Source organism: Eleginops maclovinus, chromosome 6 (assembly GCF_036324505.1).
Source record: "Eleginops maclovinus isolate JMC-PN-2008 ecotype Puerto Natales chromosome 6, JC_Emac_rtc_rv5, whole genome shotgun sequence".
NCBI classification, from domain to species: Eukaryota; Metazoa; Chordata; class Actinopteri; order Perciformes; family Eleginopidae; genus Eleginops; species Eleginops maclovinus.
This window is the reverse complement of record NC_086354.1, coordinates 9,615,826-9,639,290: the sequence shown is the minus strand read 5'-3', so window position 1 is coordinate 9,639,290 and position 23,465 is coordinate 9,615,826. Positions and strand designations below refer to the sequence as shown.

At 38.9% G+C, this 23,465-nt stretch overlaps 1 protein-coding gene across 2 annotated transcripts in view; it reads left to right on the top strand.

Annotated features, from left to right (window-relative positions):
- astn1 (astrotactin 1) overlaps nucleotides 1-23,465 on the top strand; it is a 337,331-nt gene that overhangs the window by 298,369 nt on the left and 15,497 nt on the right. For both annotated transcript variants that reach the window (XM_063885659.1, XM_063885658.1), the window contains 2 exons: nucleotides 925-1,076; nucleotides 22,724-22,859. In XM_063885659.1, the coding sequence (XP_063741729.1) occupies nucleotides 925-1,076; nucleotides 22,724-22,859 (288 nt within the window). The remainder of the gene's footprint in view (nucleotides 1-924; nucleotides 1,077-22,723; nucleotides 22,860-23,465) is intronic.

The window sequence follows — 23,465 nt, the reverse complement described above, 5'->3', positions numbered from 1 at the left end:
ATACCGATTTTTTTGCAACGTAATATTACAGCCATGGAGAGAAAAGTGAATGCGGGATGGGTGGGGGGTGTTAGATGTTTTCACCCATGGGTTCATTTAGCAATAACGTTCGTGATTTCAGTGGTGGCCGATGTTTTTAACCTGTCAGTATTGGAAGTGCTAATCAATGAAATAAACTGCTGTATTGAATGGTTAGCATGTAAACCATTGCATACATGGGTGTTAATTAGGGCTGTACTTGTAAATGTGTTAACCCCATATTTGATCTGGAAAAATAAATGATCAAAAAGGTTTGTACCCAACATCTTCCCATAATTCCAACTCACATTTTTAACGTGAATTGCAGAGCAGCAAAGAAAGTGACTGGAGACGACTAGACATCAACATGTTCCCAACTCTACCTCACTCCTACCAGGAGCGGGAAATATCTGAAACCAGTGTAGAAACATACTGCTTAGAATATGAAAGCGTCAGAGATAATATGCCCTGTGCACAATATACATAGGGGAACCAAAGTGGCTCTCTGTGAAAGCTGCCCTTTCCATGCTTTAGCAGATTGTAAAAAAAATCTTTGGACTTCATGCCATTTGTCATACATTTCATTATTACATCACCACTTGTGTATTTAGTTTGTTAACCTCGGGTATTTTAAACATGTGATTAATCATGATTATTATTGTGATCAACGCGGTTCAATTTCTTTCAACACCACCAGTGTTATACTTCTCATCACCGCTGTACAGTAAGCCAAGTGAGACGTCAATGAGTAAAATAGCTTTTGTTATTGTTAACAAAAGTGTTTTTATTAGGTTGCATTTTTTTGCAAAACACAATGTTAGCAGCCAATTACTGTGATGAGACCACTTTGCTGACGACTCCTTCACTCAGTGGCGTGGTTCTGCATCTCTCTCATTCCTGTGCCAGGCTGAAGCTGTCTTACACCTACGAGCCCAGCAGCTCATTGGTCATCATGGAATGGAACCACACTGAGCCACCAATCGGCGTGCGCATCGTTGATTACCTCATTAGCCAGGAGAAGGTGACGGAGAGGACAGATCACTCCAAAGTTGAGACAGGTACATCCACATAACTACACACATTATGGGTTTGACTGTTGATTACAAACAAGGAACAGTTGGAAAATTGTGAGGAAAGGGTATTGTTGCCAGGTAACCATAGATGCCAGTTTGGTATCAACTGTCACTGAACCAGCAAGTGGGAGTATTGACATTTTGGTTGTGTACCACTTTGAGATGGGTAATGAGTAAGTCGCTTGGCCTCGATTTGTATGGGCAGCTGCTGGCCAGTGTTCGTTATTTATTCTGGCTTGAACCATAAACCCGCCAATTTGTCAGCACCATGTGGCCACATAAGCGTAATTTGTTTTATCTAGTCTGCCACATGGAAGAAAACTCTGTCCAATGTTGAAAAAGGACAGATTTTGTCATTTTGCAGTACCACAGTTTGTTCACTGCATCAACCCCTTATGTTGGTGTTGTTATAGGAAACGATTGGAAGTCAAACTTTTACTGAGTGAGCGAGCCCTGTGATTTGGGAAACTTCTTGAAAATTAGCAATACATTAGCTCATCATTACCAGTAATCATCTTAAACAGGTATTCAATACAACTTTACAGACGTGCCCAGTTTTTAATATTTGTTGTGAAAGGCCTTATTCAGTTGTAGTTTTGAAGGCCTCCACTAGATGGTGTTCACCAGTAATGATTCTAATGGAAAACTGAATAATTTATTAAAAATATTTTTGATGAATTGATTAGACTGATTTCTAAAACAGATTTGACAAAATGATCGACTGTGAGCTGTGTATAGGCATTGTTCTCATTGTACTTTGTGCTTTTAGTGGTGCAAAAAATGTTGACAAAAAAGTACAAAGAACTTTGCTTTGTTCCAAACAACAGTGGATTTTAATGATTTCAAAGCATGTTTTTTTTTAGGGTTATACATGGATTCTGTTGCTTAGTTATGTTTTCCCTCATGTTTTCACTAAAAGCAGGAAATCATATAAGCAGCCACAGGAGCAGCATGAGTGTGTGTAGCTATGTCGTCCATAACGGAGCGCACAGCTTATTAAACTGGACATATACGAGAGGAAGCTGGCAAAACAAGGCCAGTTTATTTTAGCACTAATGACCTAATCCATAATGCAGACTGTTACAGTTCCCTGTGAGTACCAAAGTTTGTTGTAGCTTAATGAGAGAATAAACTGCATTAGTCAGAACACTGAGGATCATTAATCAATGTGGCAGATTCAGATGGGAGTGGAAAGCAGATGAGCATTTGTTTCAATAGTGTTATTATAGTGAGACTGAGCTATAGGTTCAGCCGTAATGCTCGTTTTCAGCTTTAAGGGATTGTATACTCTTCAGAGAATAAACTTGTACCATAACATAACTTAATAGAGTCTTGTTTTTTAAAGTTTCAGCTTCAGACTTGTATAAAAAAACTAGTTAAAAACATTTACTTCTCATTTCAATGGAGCTGTGTTAACTCTGTACATAAGGGAATAAGAGGCACTCTCGTTTTGCATTGTAAGCAGTAAAGTATATTTCATATATTGGGGATTCAAAGGCATGCAACAGTTAAAAACATGATCGGATGGAACTTCAATATATTTCTTTAGTCCACTACGGCTCTGGGGATGTACGTTCGGCATCCATGCATATCTAGTTGAAATATTTTACTGATGAAGGAAATAATGACATTGTTATGGTGATGTGTGAGTGAGTACCCACGAATGATACACATTTATAGCAGGTTCCACAAAGGTGTGGTTGTGAAAATACTTTTTTTGCTGTGGCTACATATCTTAAGATTGTAGAACCCCTGCCCTGCAGCCAGGGTTTTGAATGTGTCCATGGTATGTCACAGTATGATTATGTAAGAGTTACCAAAAAAAGGTGTGTTAGCATCAGTTGCTGCCATACAGTACATTTCGCAATTAATATTAGATATTAAGACACTATTTATACTGTATTATTACTCACTGTGCACTTGTTGGGTAGACTATTCCTTTTGGATTGGTTATTTGTTTAAAGGTCCACTATTTGACTCTTTTTCAAAAATATATTCTGGCTCTCAGATATATGCAAACCGTGACTCTGAAGTGTGTGCATGCCATATATCTCTCTGTTCCAGCCCTGTTTCGAAAGTGCTGATTCTGATTGTGTAGCTTTAAATGCAAATGAGCTGCTGCTGGCCACACCCCTCTGTGAGATTTTTGGTTTAAAAAAACACAATTGTGCTCTAGAAGGGGATTCAGGCGATAAAGTGGGTGGGTGTTACCTTGGTTGGTTATTGGCTAATGGTTACACAACCCCAAAACACTTTGGGACATCACAAAGTGGCCAAAATCTGATCAGCTAATTTTTAGACAAGTTTTTATTGAGATGGATCAGGACAAATAGCGAGAGAATCTTTTTTCTTGAAACTTTCCCAATCTCTTACCACAGAGGGGACACATTTATTTATGTATAAATAGCATGAAAAAATAAATTTTGTATAATAGTTGACCTTTAAACACATCTTCAAACAAGTCTCTTCAGGTCAGAGCATCATGACCAACCTGCAGGCTCTTAGTCAGCTGATACACAGCTTTAGTGGTCATTTCATTTTTCCAAAGTGATGTCCATTTACAGTTTTTTTGGCAGGCTTTTGAGGCGCCTCGAGATTTAAGGTCCAGTGGCAGATACCCACTTTGGATGGTTTAATGTCAGTCTGTGTTCAAGAAAGAAATGGAACCATTCATCAGTGGAATTATAGCGACTTTTACCTTAATGCAGAGAAAGATTTCTGCAAGTAACAATGAAATATCACTTTAATGGCAAACTGACCTTTTAGCTTCTGTTTTGGAATTTGGAACATAATTTCTTCCTGTGCCCTTTGAACAAATAATCTCTGTTCGCTCGCCCTAACCAATGTGCTCCTTAGCCCAATAAAACAAATGTTTGTCCCATCCCCTAATCTGTGCTGTCGGAGCGATAAACAGAGAAAATGAAATCAGTGGAGGCTCTTGGATCCGGCGTGACTGTCTGTGGTGGAGGGAGCATTTTAGCGCTGCAGTGCCTTGATATAATGTTTACAAAGTTAAAAAGAGTTCTTATCAGAAAACCAAATACCTCTTTCAGGAATCAGAATAAAAAGTACTCTGGTTCCACATCAAAGTTTACAGCTTTTGGAAAGAGTTAATCATGATCAGACATAATGAAAGGACTTCATTTCTTTGTGACACAACTGCAATCAGTAAATATGAAGTCATTACTTTTTAAATAACCTGCTGACGTCTCTTTGTCAGTTGGTGTTTGATATAGCAGATAAAGTGAGCAATAATCCAATCAGATAAACAGTTTTACAGCAGAAGGTCTTGTATCTTTCAAGATGCTGTAATTCCCATGTAAGTTATGGCAGTGTTTTCATGGAAATGTGCCATGGTACTGGGCAACAAATGAGCGAAAAAGGGCACAGGAATATTCCACTTACTGGTTTGTTTCTGTGGTGCTGATCTTTTCCAGTTTACCAGTTCTGTTGCACAATAAGATGTGAGTTTCCATGGTGTCATGCAGCGTCCTCATTCAACTAATGAAGGTTACTTTCTTGCACAATGTCCTATCCCCTCAGCTCCAAACAAAGGATCATTTTTGAAAATGGTAAGACCAGTTCTATAGCTAATCACTAGCCCTAAAGAATGGCACTGTTATTATGTCCCATGCTCAGTGGAAAACAGACCCCAGTCACTTCATTAATTGCTTCAAAACAAACACACAGACAAACCATTTGCCAGGGAGATGTAATTCATCACGCTGAAGCAGAGGACAAATGTATCAGACTACTTGTTTGTTGCCTTCAGCCCCATTCTGTACATTCTCCTTTTAAGGCAATACATGACATTGATCTGTAAAAGTAGCTGAGTTAACAACTACTTCAGTCATCGTACTTGGGCAGTTTTGGGGTTTCAAGATACCTTTTTTATATATAATATGCACGACTATATCTTTTGACTGTTTTGCCTACTAAGATTTATTTTCTAACATAACGGCAGCAAGTGAATACCAGTAGTAGTACCAGTAGTATTTGTTGGCAGTAACAGAATATAATATTCGTAACTCTGTTTTTGATTAGTGTGTAATCACCTGAAACTATGAATGGTTGTGTTTTTGTGAGCTGAGAATAAGCCCTTCTACATAGAGAAAAGGTTATTTCATAAGTTCATCTATTGTTTGTTGCACCACCATTTACACGGTAGCTCAAATAGGATAAACAAAACAATGGCTCTAAATAGCGCCTTTTGAGCCTTAAGATATACGTGTGTCTATGTCATAAAACTGTGTTTGTCACAGTCACTCCTATTATTTTATAATACTCGGCTATGCCTGGAATACTTTATTTCATAAAGTTAGATGCAGTACGTGAGAGATTAGAATCTGGTCCAATGAAGACAAAAGTCCTGTACCTTTCTGCCGCAGCACATTGATGCTGGCAATGAATAAAGTCCACCCAGTGTTGCAAAAGACCTCCACATCGGATCAGGGCTGCTCAAAGTGAAGGGCAGCTGTTTTGACTTTGGGATCATTCGAGGATATTTGTTGTTTGTTCTGTTGGTTGCAGTACGGGAGAATCCAACTGTTCCAGATTCATTTTGGCTGAAGTTAAAGTACATGAAAGCTCATCTTTTGGGAAAAAACATTTTATATGAGGTGCTTTTTAGGAAAAAAAAACGATGATTTTGCAAAGTTGCAAAACAACTGGTTTAAAGTTCTGGGATTTGCAAAACATTTGCTGCTTTAGAGTTACAAACTTCTAAAATTATAGATAAAACGTATATTTCCTGCATGCTTGTCCTCCCACTCCGGTCAACTGGGGACTCAGATGCTTGTGTTGCACATACTGTACACTGCAGCTGAAGGTTGATGATGGGTTTAAGATGTTTGTGCATTGGTTAGTGTTGCAACTGGGTGGCTTGTTAAGCACTTCAACAGCGTTTCCTAAACCAAGGCACTAATGTCATCAGTGAGAAGTTAATGATCGGCAATGGTCAGCTACTGCTAAACATTTGTAATGCAGCATCCCTATCGCAGTTTTGTTCTGGGCATATAATGTACAAGAGATTGAATAGACCTATTCTATTCAGATGGAATCATGGCTGATGAGAGACACAAGATTCTATTTAACTTGAAGGCTGCAAAACAAAATCAACAAGATAAAAGCCACTCCATACAGCTAAGGAATTGTATTCATTTGTCAAAAAAACAGTATGCTCCATTGTTAAGTTAAAGATATTGATAAAGGCTTAAATATTGTTACATATTGCATATTCCACTTAACCGTTGTATCCTGGATTTCATTCCAATTGCCGGTTCTGGTAGCCGTTGTGTCTCTCTATCCCCCTGGTTTTATTCTGTCACTTCACCCCTTAATCTTTCCAATCAAGGCCAAAACACCTAGTTAATAAAAATAATTATAATAGTGTACACTTACTTCACAATCGCTGGCACTTGATAATAATCAGCCCAAAAGTCAAGTAAGAGGACAAGGTGAAGATTGTGTTTCTGTCGGAAAGTGTAAGGAAGTGCTGGAAGCAGTGCGTACCAAACTTAAGAAATTATTTATTTTATGCCAGCACTTAAAGTGCATGCTAAATATACAGTTTGGCCTGAATCCCAAAGTGTAGCTGCAAAAGAAAACAAGTTCCCTCATTTAGGCAGATGATGGAAACACAGATTTGACCCCTCTTTATACAAGAAAAAGTTTGCTGATGGCTATCAAATCATCACTGTGAGAGACGTATTGAAATCCAAACAAACAAAAAGTCCTCCTTAAGAGCTATGAGCAGGGCATCCAGAGAAAGTCATGACTTGCAGATATACTTGAACTACCTCCTTTACATGCGCCAGACACCAAGAAGACAACGCATACTGTAGGTCAGAGGATAACACGGTTTACTAAGATCACATTCCACAATCGTTGGGTGTTGAAACTTTTAACAGCTCCCCCTCGGAGCCATTTGGACTCTCCAATGTGCGAAATTGCCCTGCAGCACTCTAATTACACTGAGTTAAAGTTATCCAGAGCTGCATTAAATGAAAATAGAAAAACACATAATGTATGACTGGAGCTTTCAATGTATGCAGATGATTGATTACGTTGGCGACTACACCCCAATGTGAACACACAGGCGAAAGGTGGCCAGGCTTGGATGTTGTGTTGAGTTACTAAAAGAGGAGGGAAAGGGAGAAAATGACCACCAAGAGGAATGAGGAAAACAGAGAAGGGAACAGAAAGACAGGAGCGAGGTCGGAAAAGATGGAAAGATCTTGAAAATCCAGCTGTATGGCGTGGTTTTGAATTCAGCTGTCAGTCTTCTGTCATCTCGGAGGATCAAGCTGACATGACCTGATGTATAATCCTTCGCAGATCTCCCCTTGGCTGCCTCTCTTCCCTTTGCTTTTCCTTCAACACTCCCTCATATTAGCTCGCATCTCCTCCTCTTCTTTGCCTTTATCCTCCTCAAATTCTTATCTCCTTTCTTTGTTAATCCTTTTCCGACCACCTCTTTCTCATTCTTTCTCTACTTCATCCAGCTGGCCCCTTTTTAAACGTCATCTTTATTTTATTTTATTTCCCTAATTCTTCTGGTTTTCTTTCATCTAAGATTTTAATTTGTTCCAAAAGGCATCTACACAGGGGTAATCATGGGTCAAACTGCATTTGTGTGATGAAAAATGTACCCGGTTTTTAGGCAACCATATCTGTTTAAAGCACACTGTATAGCGCTCAGGAGGAGCATTAACCATTAAAGTCTATGACAACTCCTTATCTCAAAGGAACAATGAAACCCCAGCACCATGGATTCACGACATCCTTCTTTACAGCTTAATAAATAAGGAGTTATGATGAAAGTTATTGCCGTATCTCTGCATCATTTTAATGATCCTTTGACAGAATTGTATGTAATTGTGTAATGTGGTAGTATTCCTCAAAAGGAATCATCCCCATCGAATATTTAAGAGGAGTCTATCAACCACAACACATGGATGTGTTTTCACTGTGCTTTAATTGAGGAAATATATAATTACGGAAGATATATGGGCCTAATGGTGTATAAGTTACTGCTTGCAACCATCCTAAACTTTAAAGGTCCCCTATTATGCAAAATGCACTTTTTCCTGTCTTTATGTGTCCCCGGTTTGTAAGGAGACACACAAAGTGTCAGAAAATACAACCCTGTCTTTTCCTCCTTTCCCACATCTCTAAAACGAGCTGATCCAGATTTGCTGCCGATATGACGTCATAACCGAAATGTGGGCTCCCAACCTATCGTCCCCAACATACAGTCGCCAGCTGAATCCCCTCCGCAGCACCTCTGTGTGTCTGTGTGTTCAGCAGGATGTCTGCAGGAGGGACTTAGAGTTGTTTATATAATACATATAATGTCTCTGTTCTAGTGGTAAACACTGAGAAGTGTTTCAGAAATAATGCTTCATGTGGTTTGGAACATAATATGGCGTTTAATCACGGCAGCGTTAGCTGAGTTTTACCATTAGAAACTTCTCTCTTCAGACAGAGAGATCATTACGCTCCAAAGGGGCGTGGCCAGCTTCAGCTCAAATTTAAAGCAACAGTCACAGAATCAGCACTTTCGGAAAACGGGGCTGAAACAGAGGGATAGCGGACATGCTAAAATCCATGATCTGTTTGGTATTTCGAACAAAACACGTCAGAGACATGTTTTTTTATATATTGAGAGAGCATAATAGGAGACCTTCAAGATAATATGCTATGGTAAAGTGGTTTGTTATGGTTTAAAATCTTCTGTTCCGTTTTTAAAATGTGATGTTAAACTTAAACTTCTACAAAACAAAGACATAAAAAATAGGACAACTTTCTAAAATACCGTCCAAATGTTATACTCTATAAGTGATACACCCAGAGATGTAATCATTATAATGTTTTTTTCCCCCGTATATTTTCCATCTTACTGCTCTGTATCTCTCCCTTCTCCACCACCTGCAAAGGCTGTGTTTGGTGAGTAGTAGGGAAAGTTAAATTGATATATAAGAGTATTACATAAAAGTAGAATGTCTTCATCAATTGTTCACACCAACCCTGTATAAATTATTATTTTTTCACACTTGGAAACTGCTTGATTCTTCTTTAATATCTGAAGTATTATTCCTTCCCAGAAGTTTATCCCCAAATGGTTTGCGTTATGAATTCCAGAAAGACAGTAAAAAACAGAGCAACCATTTACGGGAAAACATCTGAACGGACACTACTGATCATCTGTGAAAGAAACAAAAAAAATACAAAATATCTGCCCTTTACTTTCTCCGAAGGCTTCATCAGAAACACATGTAGGAATATCCCTGTGATTTCTACAAAACCTCCCTAAAGCTGTGTTGTTTATACTCAGATCATAAACTTTTTGACGGCTTTGCGGTTGCATTTGTGTATTTTTAATTTCACTTGTGGTTATGTAATGTTAGATAAATCCACATATATACAGCTGATGATTATAGCATCCAGGAATTGTCTAGATCTGGAGCTGACAACAGATTGTTTGTGCAGTAATCTCTCCCTTAACAAGCTTCAGGCACACAAGGTGAGATCATAGTGTAAGTGCACAAAGACACACACGCATATGCACCCCAGCAGATGTGTGGAAGCCTCATGAATAGGAAGTCTGCTTTAAGTCCAGTCTCGCTGTGAAAACAAACATCCCCTGAGCTGTGAGCAATCCAATGATGTAAAAGCTTTGATCACCCAGCGAGGGCAAGGTTTGCTGAAGGGTCAGTGGAACACGGATTCCAATCAATAAACACATTACTCACCTATCTACATCACACATACAGACACCGGGGCTGACCGGAACATGTGTTTCTCAACCCAAACCTAAACCAGGCTGAGCCTTCTCTAAGCACCAGTCACTTCCTCTAAGCTGCGACTGCTTCACCCTTACCACCTGCTTCCTCTTGACTGCAGTCAAGCAGCATGGCACTTCATATTGAGCAATCAAAAGGTTTTTTTATTATTTGTTTTAATTTTTTTTATTATTGTATAGTGTAATTTCCATAGATAGGTGATGTATCTAAACCCAGCTTTTTTTGCTTATTTTCTGAGTCCAGTATGCAGAAGAAGAACTAGCCACATTGTAGCTTCGACTCAGGAATCTCTAGGCTATGCCACACGAGATATGTAATCCTTTAAGCATGCCCCTGGGTCCCTTCCTACTCAGATGCCCTGAAAATACTTCCATAGGAAGTCGGCATAATGCTTTCAAATTAGAAGTCTGGACCACCTCAGCTGGCTTTTTTTATTGCATAAGCCGAGGGATTCTGATCTAGCTCTCAGGAAATATTTACTCCTTACCTTGTCTCTATGGGGGGCAACTGCTGGGGGAAAAGATACCTGGAATGCTTGTATCTTGGGCAATACCTGTATAGCAATATTGCCTGGGTCATCCCCATAATTCAAATCAGTACCCCAAGATTGGAAAACCGTTCCCCTGGGACAGCTAATACATTTCAACCCAGAGGTGGCAGTCAAACACAGAATACCATTAACTTGAACAAGGAGGTGCTGACCCTTCCAAATACAGAAATGTCCTGAGCCAACCCTATATTTCAGGGAACGTTCTTAGAACTTGATGGTCCTCTGAACATGGGCCCAATTTGCCTGCACTGCACATTGAGGTTTATCAAGTCTGGCAGCTTCCCCAATCATCTGATCCAATTTACCACAGGTGGTCAACAGTTAGACAGCACTGCATTTCTCCTTACTTGAGTGTCCAAGACACCCGTTTCAGATCTGATGTTAGGACTGCAATGTTCATCATCGATCTTTGGCTTAATGCTCTGCTGCCACGTACATTTTTGAAGTAACATTACATCCCGATTGTACATGGTGTTTGTGAGTCCACCATTAGTGCTGTTTGATAACAAAATACCACTTTATTAATCCCAAGTTTCTTTATTGTTGCCAACCCTATGAAGGATCTCGCTGCGAAGTTTCAAGTTGGAGCCCCCTCCAGGACCCCACCCAGGGCTTTCAGGAACACAGAGTTCTTTGAGCTCCGGTCAAAACATTAACAAATGGGAGTCAGAGCTTTTATCTTTGCAACATTCAATGCTGGAGATCCTCTCATACACTAGAAAAAGGGTGGGCTCAAACCACCCGGAGATTTTTTTTCTTTGTTTGGATACAAGTTACTATGACGTAGTTTATGTCCAGAACCACTGCTGTGTATGAAGTCAGAGCTGAACATGCACTTTCCCCACAAAATAAGATGTCATTGTCTCTCATTTTTGTACATCTTCATATGTTTGCTTCTTTGGTGTCATCTTTTTAAATGGATCGCAACTCTTTATTTGCTAAACCATAGATTAAAAGTCTTATAAGTGAATTTGTTAACTTTTTTAAATAATGGCCGGACTAGGATGCCTTGTGTATTATGAGACCATACTACCTTTTCATACATGAAATGTTTGATTCAAGAATTGTATCATTGACCCCTAACTATATACTTTTAATTGCTTGGGTGTGGAAATAGAAAGCACCTCATCTCTGGAGAATGCTTTCCTGCAAACGTCTCACGTTACCTGCTGGTCTTTGGGATGAAGAAATTACCTAATACATACAATGAAACATGTGTGAACACACTCTTTTGTGTATATGTTTCTTCTGTTGGTCACTGACAATGTGAGGTTACTCAGATATACACTTTCCTCTGAGTTGGGCTTGAATAGCCGAACCACATGGGTCATATGATTGGAGAATTCTAATCAGGAGAAGGCTGTACTCAAAGACTTGAATATATACGAAAGGAATCTACTTTTAAACTGCATTGACATCTTGCACCAACCCCATAGAATTAGTAGCACAAATAAGCTGTTGTTTTTCTTTTTATTACAAGTCAGCTGGGTAATTTCTTAAGACAGCTTTGAACTGCCGATTACAGTTCAAAGCTTCCTTTGCTGAAACTTAAATTGAAAGCTGATGAACCTCTTTGGGCATTGTCAAAAAGACGATTAATGAATGTGTCGGAGGCTAATCTCTGCCGGTAAATCAGGCATTGAATTACTGAAAAAAGAAATCTGTTATAGCATTCCAGGACTATCTCATCACCTCCAGCTCTGCTTTATCACTCACCATGTCGATGTGTTACTCTTCTTGTGAATACCACACACAACCTTCACCCTGTGGCTCACTGCACTTAATGTGTACAGGCTCTTACATCTTGCATGCTTTGCGAAGGAAGGCGTTTGCATTGCATTCACATTTAAATTTAGCTGAAACTGTATTTTTTGATTCAAGCAAACAAACCCTTTTCTAGTTTCTGTCCAGTCAAGGTCACCGTAAACCATTTACCTCACAACCTATCCAAGACTTTTTGGACTGAAATGTCCAAAAGTGTTAGAATCGATGGACTCACTGTAGCCAGTTCTTCAAATAAACCAGATGTGCTAGTTGTGTGTGAGATTGATATGCTACTGTACATGCGTCATTTGCTATATTAAAGGAAGATAAAACAGAAGTATACAATGTAAGGGCTCAATTGTATGGCATTTAGAATCAAAAACATGCACAAATGTAAATTATAAATCATATATCTGTTGCATAGGGGGATATGGTTGGAAAAAAAGAACACACTACAAAGGCTGTTTTTTTTTAGCTACAGAAGTTGCAACTGGGTCTAGGGATGACAATGCTGGTTGGTAAGTCTAGCACTGTGGTGCAGAGAAAAAAGAGGCCTGAAAACAATGTTATAGAACATTAATTTGGGACGAGATGCAATCTGCCATTGTTGTTCTACATTAAAAACAATGCAAGGCAAACCGAGAGGCCTCTTCCAATGGAAACAGTCACTGGACAAAGTAAGCTTCAAAATTGATCATAACCAAGAATTTCAAGTTGTCCCCAATAGGGAGTGAATAAAGAAAGAAATGGGTTCTAAAAAGTAAGAGAAGTAACAAATGTAATCACATCGGACCCAAACTGACCATTATGCCAAGTCCATTTATATCTTGTTGTGCTGAACAGACTGTGGCTGAATGAACTTTCTTCAGCTTGACCTTCACTGTCTATTATGAGGAATACCATACTGGTCATGTCAATACACAAAAAACATTTTTTTCTAGTTTTTGGACACCTCAGTCAAACCGAAAATGAGAAACTGTTGGCCTGGATGGACCGTTGTAGATTCAGTTCAAAGAAGGTGGCCTGATTTCAATAACTCTCTATGGGGATAGTGCTTCACTCAAGTCGGTGTGAACTGACACATTCGTAGGAAAGAAGTTGGTTGCGTGAGACGGCTGACAGCCTGAACCCTCCAGAAGCACTTATAGGAAAGGGAGCCTCGATCAAGGACACTTATGAGGGGAAATGCCAATAAGAAAACAGAAGAAAAGAAGTGAGATGAAAGGAATTAAAATGTCAAAATCTCGGCCTTTCCTATATGCACCACGAATATTGATTTCTGGTCTTACAGGTTTAGACATACAGTATGGTGTAACGGTTTTGATGCTATATAGAAAATAAATAAATAGAATTGTCGGACAAGTTGTTTATGGTAAAATAAGATATGCTGTCTTTCCCGGCCTCAAGAGCTGCTGATGGGTTTTGCATCAGCAATTGTACAAGGTGTTTCATTCTGTTATTGACGCATTTGGCTAAATTCACGGTTGGCGTGCAAAGCGCTCTCACAGCAACTGCTATCAATTTGTTCAGATGCACTTCTGTCAAATTATAAAACAATTTCTCGCCTCTCTAAAGATGTAATGTTCTATGAATTACACTGCCGTGATGCAAATGGCAGCTTGGCAACGCGCACATCAATCACAAATTGGGAGAAAGCACCTCGAAATTGGAGGGTTGTTTCTTTCTCATTCACGCAAAGCCATATTTTAAGAGACCTTGGGGCATCCCACCCTCTTTATCCTCATCTTTCTTATCTGCATCTTACTGTTACTCCTCAATTATGCCTTTTATATCCAATAGGATGTTGTTTTTCAAGTTAAAAACAATTGTCTCTGTGTGGCCAATCATCATGGTCTGGTAGTGGTTGTGCCCAGTGCTGAAGTGCCAAGAAACAACGTTGAATGGTTTGTCATGACCTGATGTTGTTGTGTTGCTGGTCTCTTTGCTTTTCATTCAATGGAAAGGTAGACAACTAAGACCAGATGTTATTTGTTAAAGCTTTCACTGCCAATACTGTGTGTGTGTGTGTGTGTGTGTGTGTGTGTGTGTGTGTGTGTGTGTGTGTGTGTGTGTGTGTGTGTGTGTGTGTGTGTGTGTGTGTGTGTGTGTGTGTGTGTGTGTGTGTGTGTGTGTGTGTGTGTGTGTGTGTGTGTATGTGTATGTGTGTGTGTTCCATGTGTGGTTCTGTGTGTGGCTGCCAATTACAGCTAGTTACAAGGAAGCTGTCTGCTTTAACAGAAGTGGATGAATTTCCAGGCAGCCCATGGTGAAACCTGTTATAGGACGAAGAGAGGAAAACATTTAGCTTGAAGTGTTTACCTTTAAAAGCAGTCTGTGTGTGTGTGTGTGTGTGTGTGTGTGTGTGTGTGTGTGTGTGTGTGTGTGTGTGTGTGTGTGTGTGTGTGTGTGTGTGTGTGTGTGTGTGTGTGTGTGTGTGTGTGTGTGTGTGTGTGTGTGTGTGTGTGTGTGTGTGCGTGTGTGTGTGCGCATTCGCAACTTCGTATTAGCTCTCCCACTTTAGCTTTTTTTGTTTTGCCCCCTCCTCTGAGTTCATCAGGTTCACGATGCCTCTCCAAAGCTGTTTTCTGCTTTAGTGACTGCTCATGTAAAGTTAAATATGAAAAAGTATAAACTAATTACACTGCCCATTGCATTTACATTTGGGTACGTATCATTTGCTTTTGTTCTAAGAGTTATTGAAGAGTTGAGCATGATTGAGAGAAATAGCCTTTGAATCTTTTTACTTTGTTTCCAAAGTGTTTTAACCACACTACACTCCCTTTAAGTATCATTCTTTTACCTGGGCAAATGTCAATTTGGGTGTTGGAGTACCGTGCTTTAAAATATCTTGTTGAACAACAGCCAGGAGGCAAATGTTGGTACTATTGCTCCAGTAAAGCAAGCAAAACTGCAACCTGGCTTCACAAGCTGCAGCTGGGAACAATAATTGTAGTTTGTCCAAAAGATCTCTGATATGTAATGTGTACATCAAATCACATTGATCTTATCCAAACAAAATCGCCTCATAATTTGACAGTATTTCTTATCTTTTCTAGCTTACCTGCTAGCCGTGTCCTTCAGGCTCAATGCTAAACTGAACTCATTATGCATGACTCAGGATTTGTATTTAACAAATAGACTTGGAATTAGAAAGAAAGTGATTTAATGTATTTTTCTAAATGTGTAACATGTATTTTTAACATCTCTTAGAATTCCTATTGCTGTCATGAGTGCTATAGCATTTGATTTAGTCATTCAATTGCATGTCAAAATCATAAGGATTTTTTTGATCAGTTTTGAAAGAGCTGTAGCCTCTTGCCATGATAAAAGAACACTGTTGACTTGTTGAACAAATCAAAGTATGTTTTGAAAGTGAGTTCATTGACACTTTTATTTATGTGTTCTAGTCTTAATTTTCCACAGTAAAACATTAGCATCTTAAAGCACCTGCTCGTTCCATTATGAAGAGAAAAACAGCAGTGGATTGGCTTGAAGGGTCTAAACACACACACACACACACACACACACACACACACACACACACACACACACACTCACACTCACACTCACACTCACACTCACACTCACACACATAAACACAAACACACATTCATATGCATATTCAGGGTCCAGGCCTGCACAACTGAACTGACGACAGCAGGCAGGACTTCAAAATGTGAGACATCCCATAACTCACATCAGTCTCCTGGCAATCCTTTATTTTTCCAACAAATCATACTTTAAGAATGCTAAGGGTAAACAACTCCAGCTGAATGACAAGTTCCTCAGAGTTGTGGCTTTCCCCCACTGAATAGAACACGACTGTCCATTGCATCTTATCTGAAAGAGACATGAAATAGGTGATACCTTTGGTCCTGTTAGGTTTTGTTTCGTGTATAACAAGCAGTAAGTGCAAATTCATTTTCAATCCGCGCAAATAAAAATGTGTGTGAAGAAAATTATTCCAAGTCTCAAAAGTGTCCTGAATTTTTTTTTTTGTCTACTGTTTTATACAAAAGTTAATTAATACAGACTTGTCATCCAGCGACCAACTATTGTTTTTGTCAGCTGAGATGACATTGTAAATGTGAATATCCAGCAGGAGCTAATGCTAAATATCATGAATTTGCTGAATAAAAGCTACAGTACAATTTCTGCATATTAACTTGCTGATGATTTATGCTGAATCCAAGGAATTTCACCGTTGTCTTATAGTGTTTTTTAAACTGAATTCTTGAACAGCTTGAATGTGTTATTCCTGAAAAACTGAGAGTTGTAAGCTAGAATTGGACATGCTAACTTTTTTAGCTTAAGGTAAAGCTCATAAACACACTGTTTAATCAATTTCATACGTTTGTGCTCTTGTTTCTTTGGCTTTGTAAATGTAAAAAAGTATCCCGTCCTCTCATCTTTATGCACAAAGTATCACTCCTGTTAGAGCCCCATGTACACTACTTTGGTGTGGAAGAACCCGACACTGGGCAGACCTACCAAGTTACGGTTGCTAAGCTATGTTTGGACAATGCTGCTGGAGAGCTAGGCCAACCAAAGCCAATCCAATCCATAAGAAAATTCAAAACCTGACTATATCCATGTATGTGCAATTTCATGGATAATTGTCTTATTTCCAAAATGTTTGTAGGTTTAAAAGCATGTGAAAAAAAATCTATAAAAATAGATATGTTCCATCCATCCATCTTCTCCCGCTTTTCCGTCAGGGTCGCGGAGGTAACAGCTCCAGATATGTTCCTATAGCAGTAACATGAGAGAATTACATTTTTATTTATTTAGGCTTTGCTGCTTAGCCAGGCTTTATCAGGCTTGATTATTCTATCTCAAACTGATTAACTGATTTCACTAAAAAGACAGATTTACAACAGTTACCAACTGAACCTTTAACAGTCTATGAATGTCAATCCACAGCAGTCGGCAGGCCTTTGTGTTTGAAAATTAGATGCAGGATCCTGTTGCTCTGACGGTGAAGAACTGCCTGTAACACCAACTAAATGAAAATACATTTCAATATGTTATTCGAAAATAGTGCTACTCAAAGAGCTACTCGAACAGCCAGTTGGGATAAATCACCTGGCATAATGTTTTGGGATATTTGACTTAAAGTTATTTAGCTGCTGTTAGGCCATAATCAAGAATCCATTTTACTTTATAAAAGACATATTTCTCTTTCATGTTTCTTACCATTTATTGATACTGTAAAGACTTTGATTAGCTTATCGTTAATCAAGGACCTCTTTGCTTTGGTAATGTTAACGTTCTCGAGGATTTATGCATCTATACATAGAATATGCAATCATGATAACCCTGAAGAAACCAGTTGGCAACCTGGGCAGAATTTTTTTATGACAAAATCTCTCAGGAATAAATCATTAAAAAAAACAAAAATCCTCGCAATGTCAAAATTCTTCACATACTGTATCTTATAAATCTTCAGGTTCATAGCTGTCACAAGCTGGCCAAGTCAGCAGCCATCCAATGTGAAGATTTGCTCTTATTCCCTTCCAGAATCAATTTCATTTTTTTTTAAGTTGTCAGTCAACAATCAACACTCTAGAGAAACATTTGTTGCTCTGTATGTCTTTTTATCTACCCGGTGTTGAGTCATATCAACAAATACCATGGCAGCACACAGTGTTTACTACCTTTGCCTCAGATATTTGTTTATGTCCAGTTAGGGGCACATTCTGTTCTTATGACCAGCAGGCCACCCACATAAATCAAGCCTCAACATGACAGCATGGCTACTCACATTTTTTTCAATGAGCTGGGTACCCCTGTTCTGTTTCTTCAGGTGGTTATCACAGGTAATTGCCTGGAAGGATTTGATTTACAGGAAGAATTGGACAGATGAGGAGTGGATGGCAGCTCTAAAGCACACATGTAATAACGGTATGTCTCTTAGCCCACCAAAGTTTAAAGGGATCCAAAGGTGATTTCAAGCATCCACATGTGCAACATTGCTGTATTTTAATGAGCATATGACTATGAGCAAAGGCTTGTTAATAATCAGTGTTAAGCCAGTTTCCTCCTCCTGCACACTTTACAACATGTGAGGGAGGTGGTTTGGGGGTGAGAGCAGCCAGTGTTTTGAGTGTGTGAATGGATCACCCATCTGTACTTGGATTACAACTTTTAAATCAAAGTCCATTTGAGACTGCCAATGGCAAAACATGTGCCTTAACATCAGTGAATGTGGTTAGGCCAAACGTGAAAAACAATTCAATAATGCAATATAACAGGTTTCCATGGTATCAAAATGTTAGATTATTTTTTTGGTAGCTTTTGTCATCAACTTGGGGACCAACATTTTTAATTGCAAAATATCTGAACACATAAGTATTATAAGTCCAAAAGAGGAAAAGAAAACCTGCGGTCATACAAAGACAACTAGGTCAAAGTTGTACCAGTCTGTAAAGTGTGACGGATGTTTTCACCAGTTTTGTTACTTGAACTGTGCTATGTTAAAGATTTTGGGAACAATTTAGGGAAAAGTATATCATCTTGGTCAGTAGTTGTTACAGGTTCGTGTTAGGGTTAAAGTTAGGGTTAGGTTCAACATGATACAACTTAAATGGGATATATCATGTTTCTACTAGAACAAGTTTTACTGGCTTTAATGTTAAAGTGTTATTTTTCTCATGATCATCCAAATATTACTGTGCTCACCCATAGCTTAAGCACCTGCCTCTTTAAGCCCCCTCATAAAAAGCCTGATATGCTCTAATGGCCTTACGAGAAAAAACATCATTCATAAGGCATGCTAGTATTGTAATAAGGTAGAGTTAAAAAGATGCTTTAACTGACAGACTAGAAAGTATTTATGAAGGACATATGTGTTTTTATAGGGGTATGAGTTCAAAATGCTCCCGCTGTACTTTATAGATAGGTCATCTTGAATGTCAGTGAAGTATAAGATTAGTTCCGTTTAATAAAGGAAGCAATACACCACAGCCATTTCACTCATTAAAGCCCTATTCAAAGACCACTTATTATGCTCATTGTCTGCTCATATTTGTATTGTATTGTGTGCCTCTACTGTGATACGTTTGCAAGCTTTAACATGTTTGTCATCCTGCTGCTGCTTCAGCACCTCTTCTGACCCTCTGTCTGAAATCAGAGCCTAGTCTGCTCTAGCTAGCTAATAGAAGCCCAAGTGTTACATAGTGATAAACAAAGGAGTCAAATTGTGGCATTTCAGGTAGGGGGGGAGTATGTTGGGATATGAGCCTTTGCAGACCATTTACATGCACAAAAAGGTGTATACACCACATCAGGAAAGGGAAACATGAAAAAGACAAGGCCACTTATCCTCCCTTCTGTCCTTTTTTGCAATCTGAAAGGATTGGAAAAAAACAGCTCCATTTCCCCTTTAATTCCAACCACAAAATAATTGATTTTGAAAATACACAAATATTGTTTTTATTACAGGTTAAAGTATGCATAATTAGGCCTCTAGTATGAGACAGTTGTTATATTTACATATGCAAACTGAATAGCTTATTTTGTTCAGACGGACCATAGCTATATGCAAAGATTCATGTAAGTAGCAATTTGCCTTTTATAGCTCAACTTATTAGATATTGAGATAATTATTCAGCATGTTTCCACACAACTTTCTCCAGTGAGGGTTTAAACACTGTTTCCTTTTTCTACGCCTCTTTACACGCGAGACAGACATTCCAACCGGCTTTTGCAATTAATATGCTAAGTGGTGCAAAGCCTCACAATGTCACTTTTCATTTACATCTCCGGCTCAGTTTATATCTTTCACTCGTGTGTCAGTCTCTCACTCTGGGTAAACACCTCGCTCTGACAGCTGCTGCGCACCCTTTTTTTCATCCTCAAGCTCTACGTCCCTCTCTGTCTTCATGACTCCATGGCATTTGGCCTGCTGTTTACTAGCTGGTGACACGGGCCGGGGTCCACAGGGAAGACATAGGTGACCACCACGGAGCATCCATCACTCACACATACACGTGTTTACACACATTTGCAGGCATAAGGTGAGGGAAAGCTCTTGTAGAGGAAAAGGACAGGTGACCACCTCGAGGGCATCCATCACTTCACACACATAGAGTATAAACACACACAGACAGGCACTGCTTGTGTAGCAGAGGGTCACAGATGGCCACCTCAGAGCAGCCATCACTTCACACACCTTTACACACACACACAAACAGACTTGGCTTTTCCAAGCAGAGGGTTTTTCCCCTTACGGTTAAATACACTTTGGTGGCCAAATGCCCTTTTGACGTACTCCCTGCCAGCTGGGAAAACATAGGGAAAATTGCCCTGAAGAGGAGGTGATGGAGAAGGGGGAAGGCGGGGGTCAGAGGGTTGCTTCTTTCCCATGTGAGAGTCTCAGGTGGATACAGGTGTTTTCCCAGATTCAGGGGTTTATTGGTAGGTAGGTGTACTGTACCTATCCATCCAGTGAACTTGAGTATAGTAACACAAGATTAAATATAAACCATTACCTGGTAAAATAATGCATTCAAAATGTAACAGTAAAAAATTAACAGCTAACATTTATTTTATTTTACAGGTGTGTTATTATTACTATTTATTATTTTATTATATTTGTGATGCATGTGATAAATACATTATAAATCAATCTTTAATCAAAGAGCGTCTTCAAATTAAAATATGCAGGAAAAGGGTAAATGTAAACAAATATATATTGTTATGTCATACAATATTGAGCCAACGAGTCTACCTTTCAGAACTAGTATCATAAGAACAAATAATAATATATTTATATATTTTTTTTAACTTTTGAAAAAATATTAATAAAATGTACTTGTTTTTAAGCGGCGTTAAAAAGGGATAAAGAGCTCGCCAGGCTGACGTCCTTGTGAAGGATTGTTCCAGAGAGAGGGGGCCCAACAGAAAGAGGACACACCAAACCATTGCACCTGTTGAACGGTGGTCTGGGTTGTGTTGACCGTCTCTGCGGTGACCTGGCTACCAGACATGCCAGACTGTTTATATCCATCTCAGGATGTCTTTCCCTGTACTGTAGTTAGCTTGCGGCTGTAATTGTTTTTGTTATTGACAAAGGTAAATAAAGTGCCAAGTATGTTGGTTTTACAAATTAAGTTGTTAATGTACTATTGGTGAGAAACACAAGCTTTTATGTATTGATCAATATGAGGGGATGAATTTGTTTTTGTTGTTTTTATGATGCTGGTACTCCCTAGGGTAGTACACCTAATGCCAGCAAGGAATGCCTTTAGGGCGAACGTCAGTGGAAAAGAAATCCCGTTTATGCAGTAAATGCCATAAAATACTTAAATATTTGTACATGACTGGCTGCAGCCAGAGAAAGGAATTCACTATGTATCTTCACCACATATCTGCCTTGGTTGTACCTATTAAGAGAGCCCTATTGTGGTTATTTGGTGTTTTACCTTTCCTGTAGTGTGTTATGTAGGTTGTTGTGCGTGTAAATGGTCTGCAAATCCAAAAGTTCCCTCGAGAGGGAGTGTGTTTCCCACACATTTTCTCCCTGCCTTAAACGCATCGATCGGACTCCGTTGTCTATTTCTATAACATAGTGGCATCACAACCGTAACACTCACATTTCTATTGGCTAACACTCCAACACACTGTACGTGATAAGTTAAGGGTCGGGACATCTCTAAGTGTCTGATCAATCATAACAGAGCCGGACAGCTACCCATTCAGAGCAGACTGGGCTCTGGTTTCAGACCGAGGGTGAATAGGTGCTGCAGAACAGGCCGTATGAGAAAATAAAGTCATTAAAGCATGTAACATATTACAGTAGAGACACAAAATATATTATGAAACCTGAAAATGAGTATTTTTCAAATATGGTTCAAGTCTTAATACAAGGCTTAAAACTTGATGTCACACATGTGGACCACTGTGTAATGTCCACTAATGTTTGACAGATCCTCTGCCCTTAAAAAAGAAATAAAAATCAGCACCAGAGCTCTGTTAAACAGCACCTAATCGTTTCACTTTCATAGACAGGTCCTACAGGTACATACTGTCCTTAAAGTGTGTGTTGTGGTGGAGCTAAGCATCTGTTCAACATTTTGTTAAGATGTCTGTTTACAGCTCAGCAGTGAGTTATCCCTGTACCGTATATACTTTATTTAGCCCAAGGGAGGTTCAGCAGCTGCCCTCATCTTACCTCAAAGTACCAAAAAAAAGGTTTAAAGTCACTAAATCATGCACGAAGTTTACATTTGCTCAACCTTCTGATTTTATAAGAAGCTGTAAAACGGTTCACTGTTGTCAAGTTAACTCAGGAGTTTTGACTTAATGTACTTTTTTAAATACAAGTTATTCCTTTTTTAAAGAAGAAATCAGACATTGTTATTTGGACAAAACCTATACCGCCAAAACACTATATACAGTAATCATTACAATTCAAGTAGCCATATCTGAAACTGTACATGAATCAAATGGGAGTGAAGTCTTTGGTGGAATTATGACTTCTCAACACAAATGTGTCTTTCTCCCTTCCGCAGAAACCCTTTTGAGCTTCGTCGATGACATCTTGTCTGGGGCCAGGTCTCCTTGTGTGATGTTAGGAGACATCCCTGACCTCCTGTCCTCCTCCATCAGCATGATCATCCGTTGCCTAGAGCCGGACACCACCTACATGTAAGTCACTTTCTATTCCTCCTCCTTAAAAAAACAACTAAACAACCGGAAAACTAAACTGATTTGGGAACCAGATCTCACTCCACTGGCAGATTTTAAGATAAAGCAAATGTCGCCTTGTTTATTTTGCACAAATTTGAATTTAAAAAAGATGTTTCATTTCTAAACAATATTCCTACTCTGAACACGTTTTTAAATATGCATTCTTTTCACAATTCAAATATGATTTAATTAGATGTACTCACAAAATCCACTATGCTGACTGAAGAGCTTTAATTTTTGAGTATGCTGCTCCTGAAAACAATTGTCCCACAATGCATTACACAGTGGACATGGAGAAGCTATTCACAGCTGGAAAAGATTAGAGTAATTGCAAATCTGGTGAGACAGCTCCAGAAAGAACAAACAAGAAATCATCTTTGGAAAAAAATATTTGCTTTTCTCTCAGTGTTGTTTAATTGCTAGCGTCATTCAAAGTCATAGTTTGTTTGACATCCTATGTTGAACAAATTGTATAATTTCCTGTCACAATGAAATGATTAACCATGCTGACTTTGTATACTTACTGCAAAGATAGTATACTTTGAGATTAGTAGTAATTATATT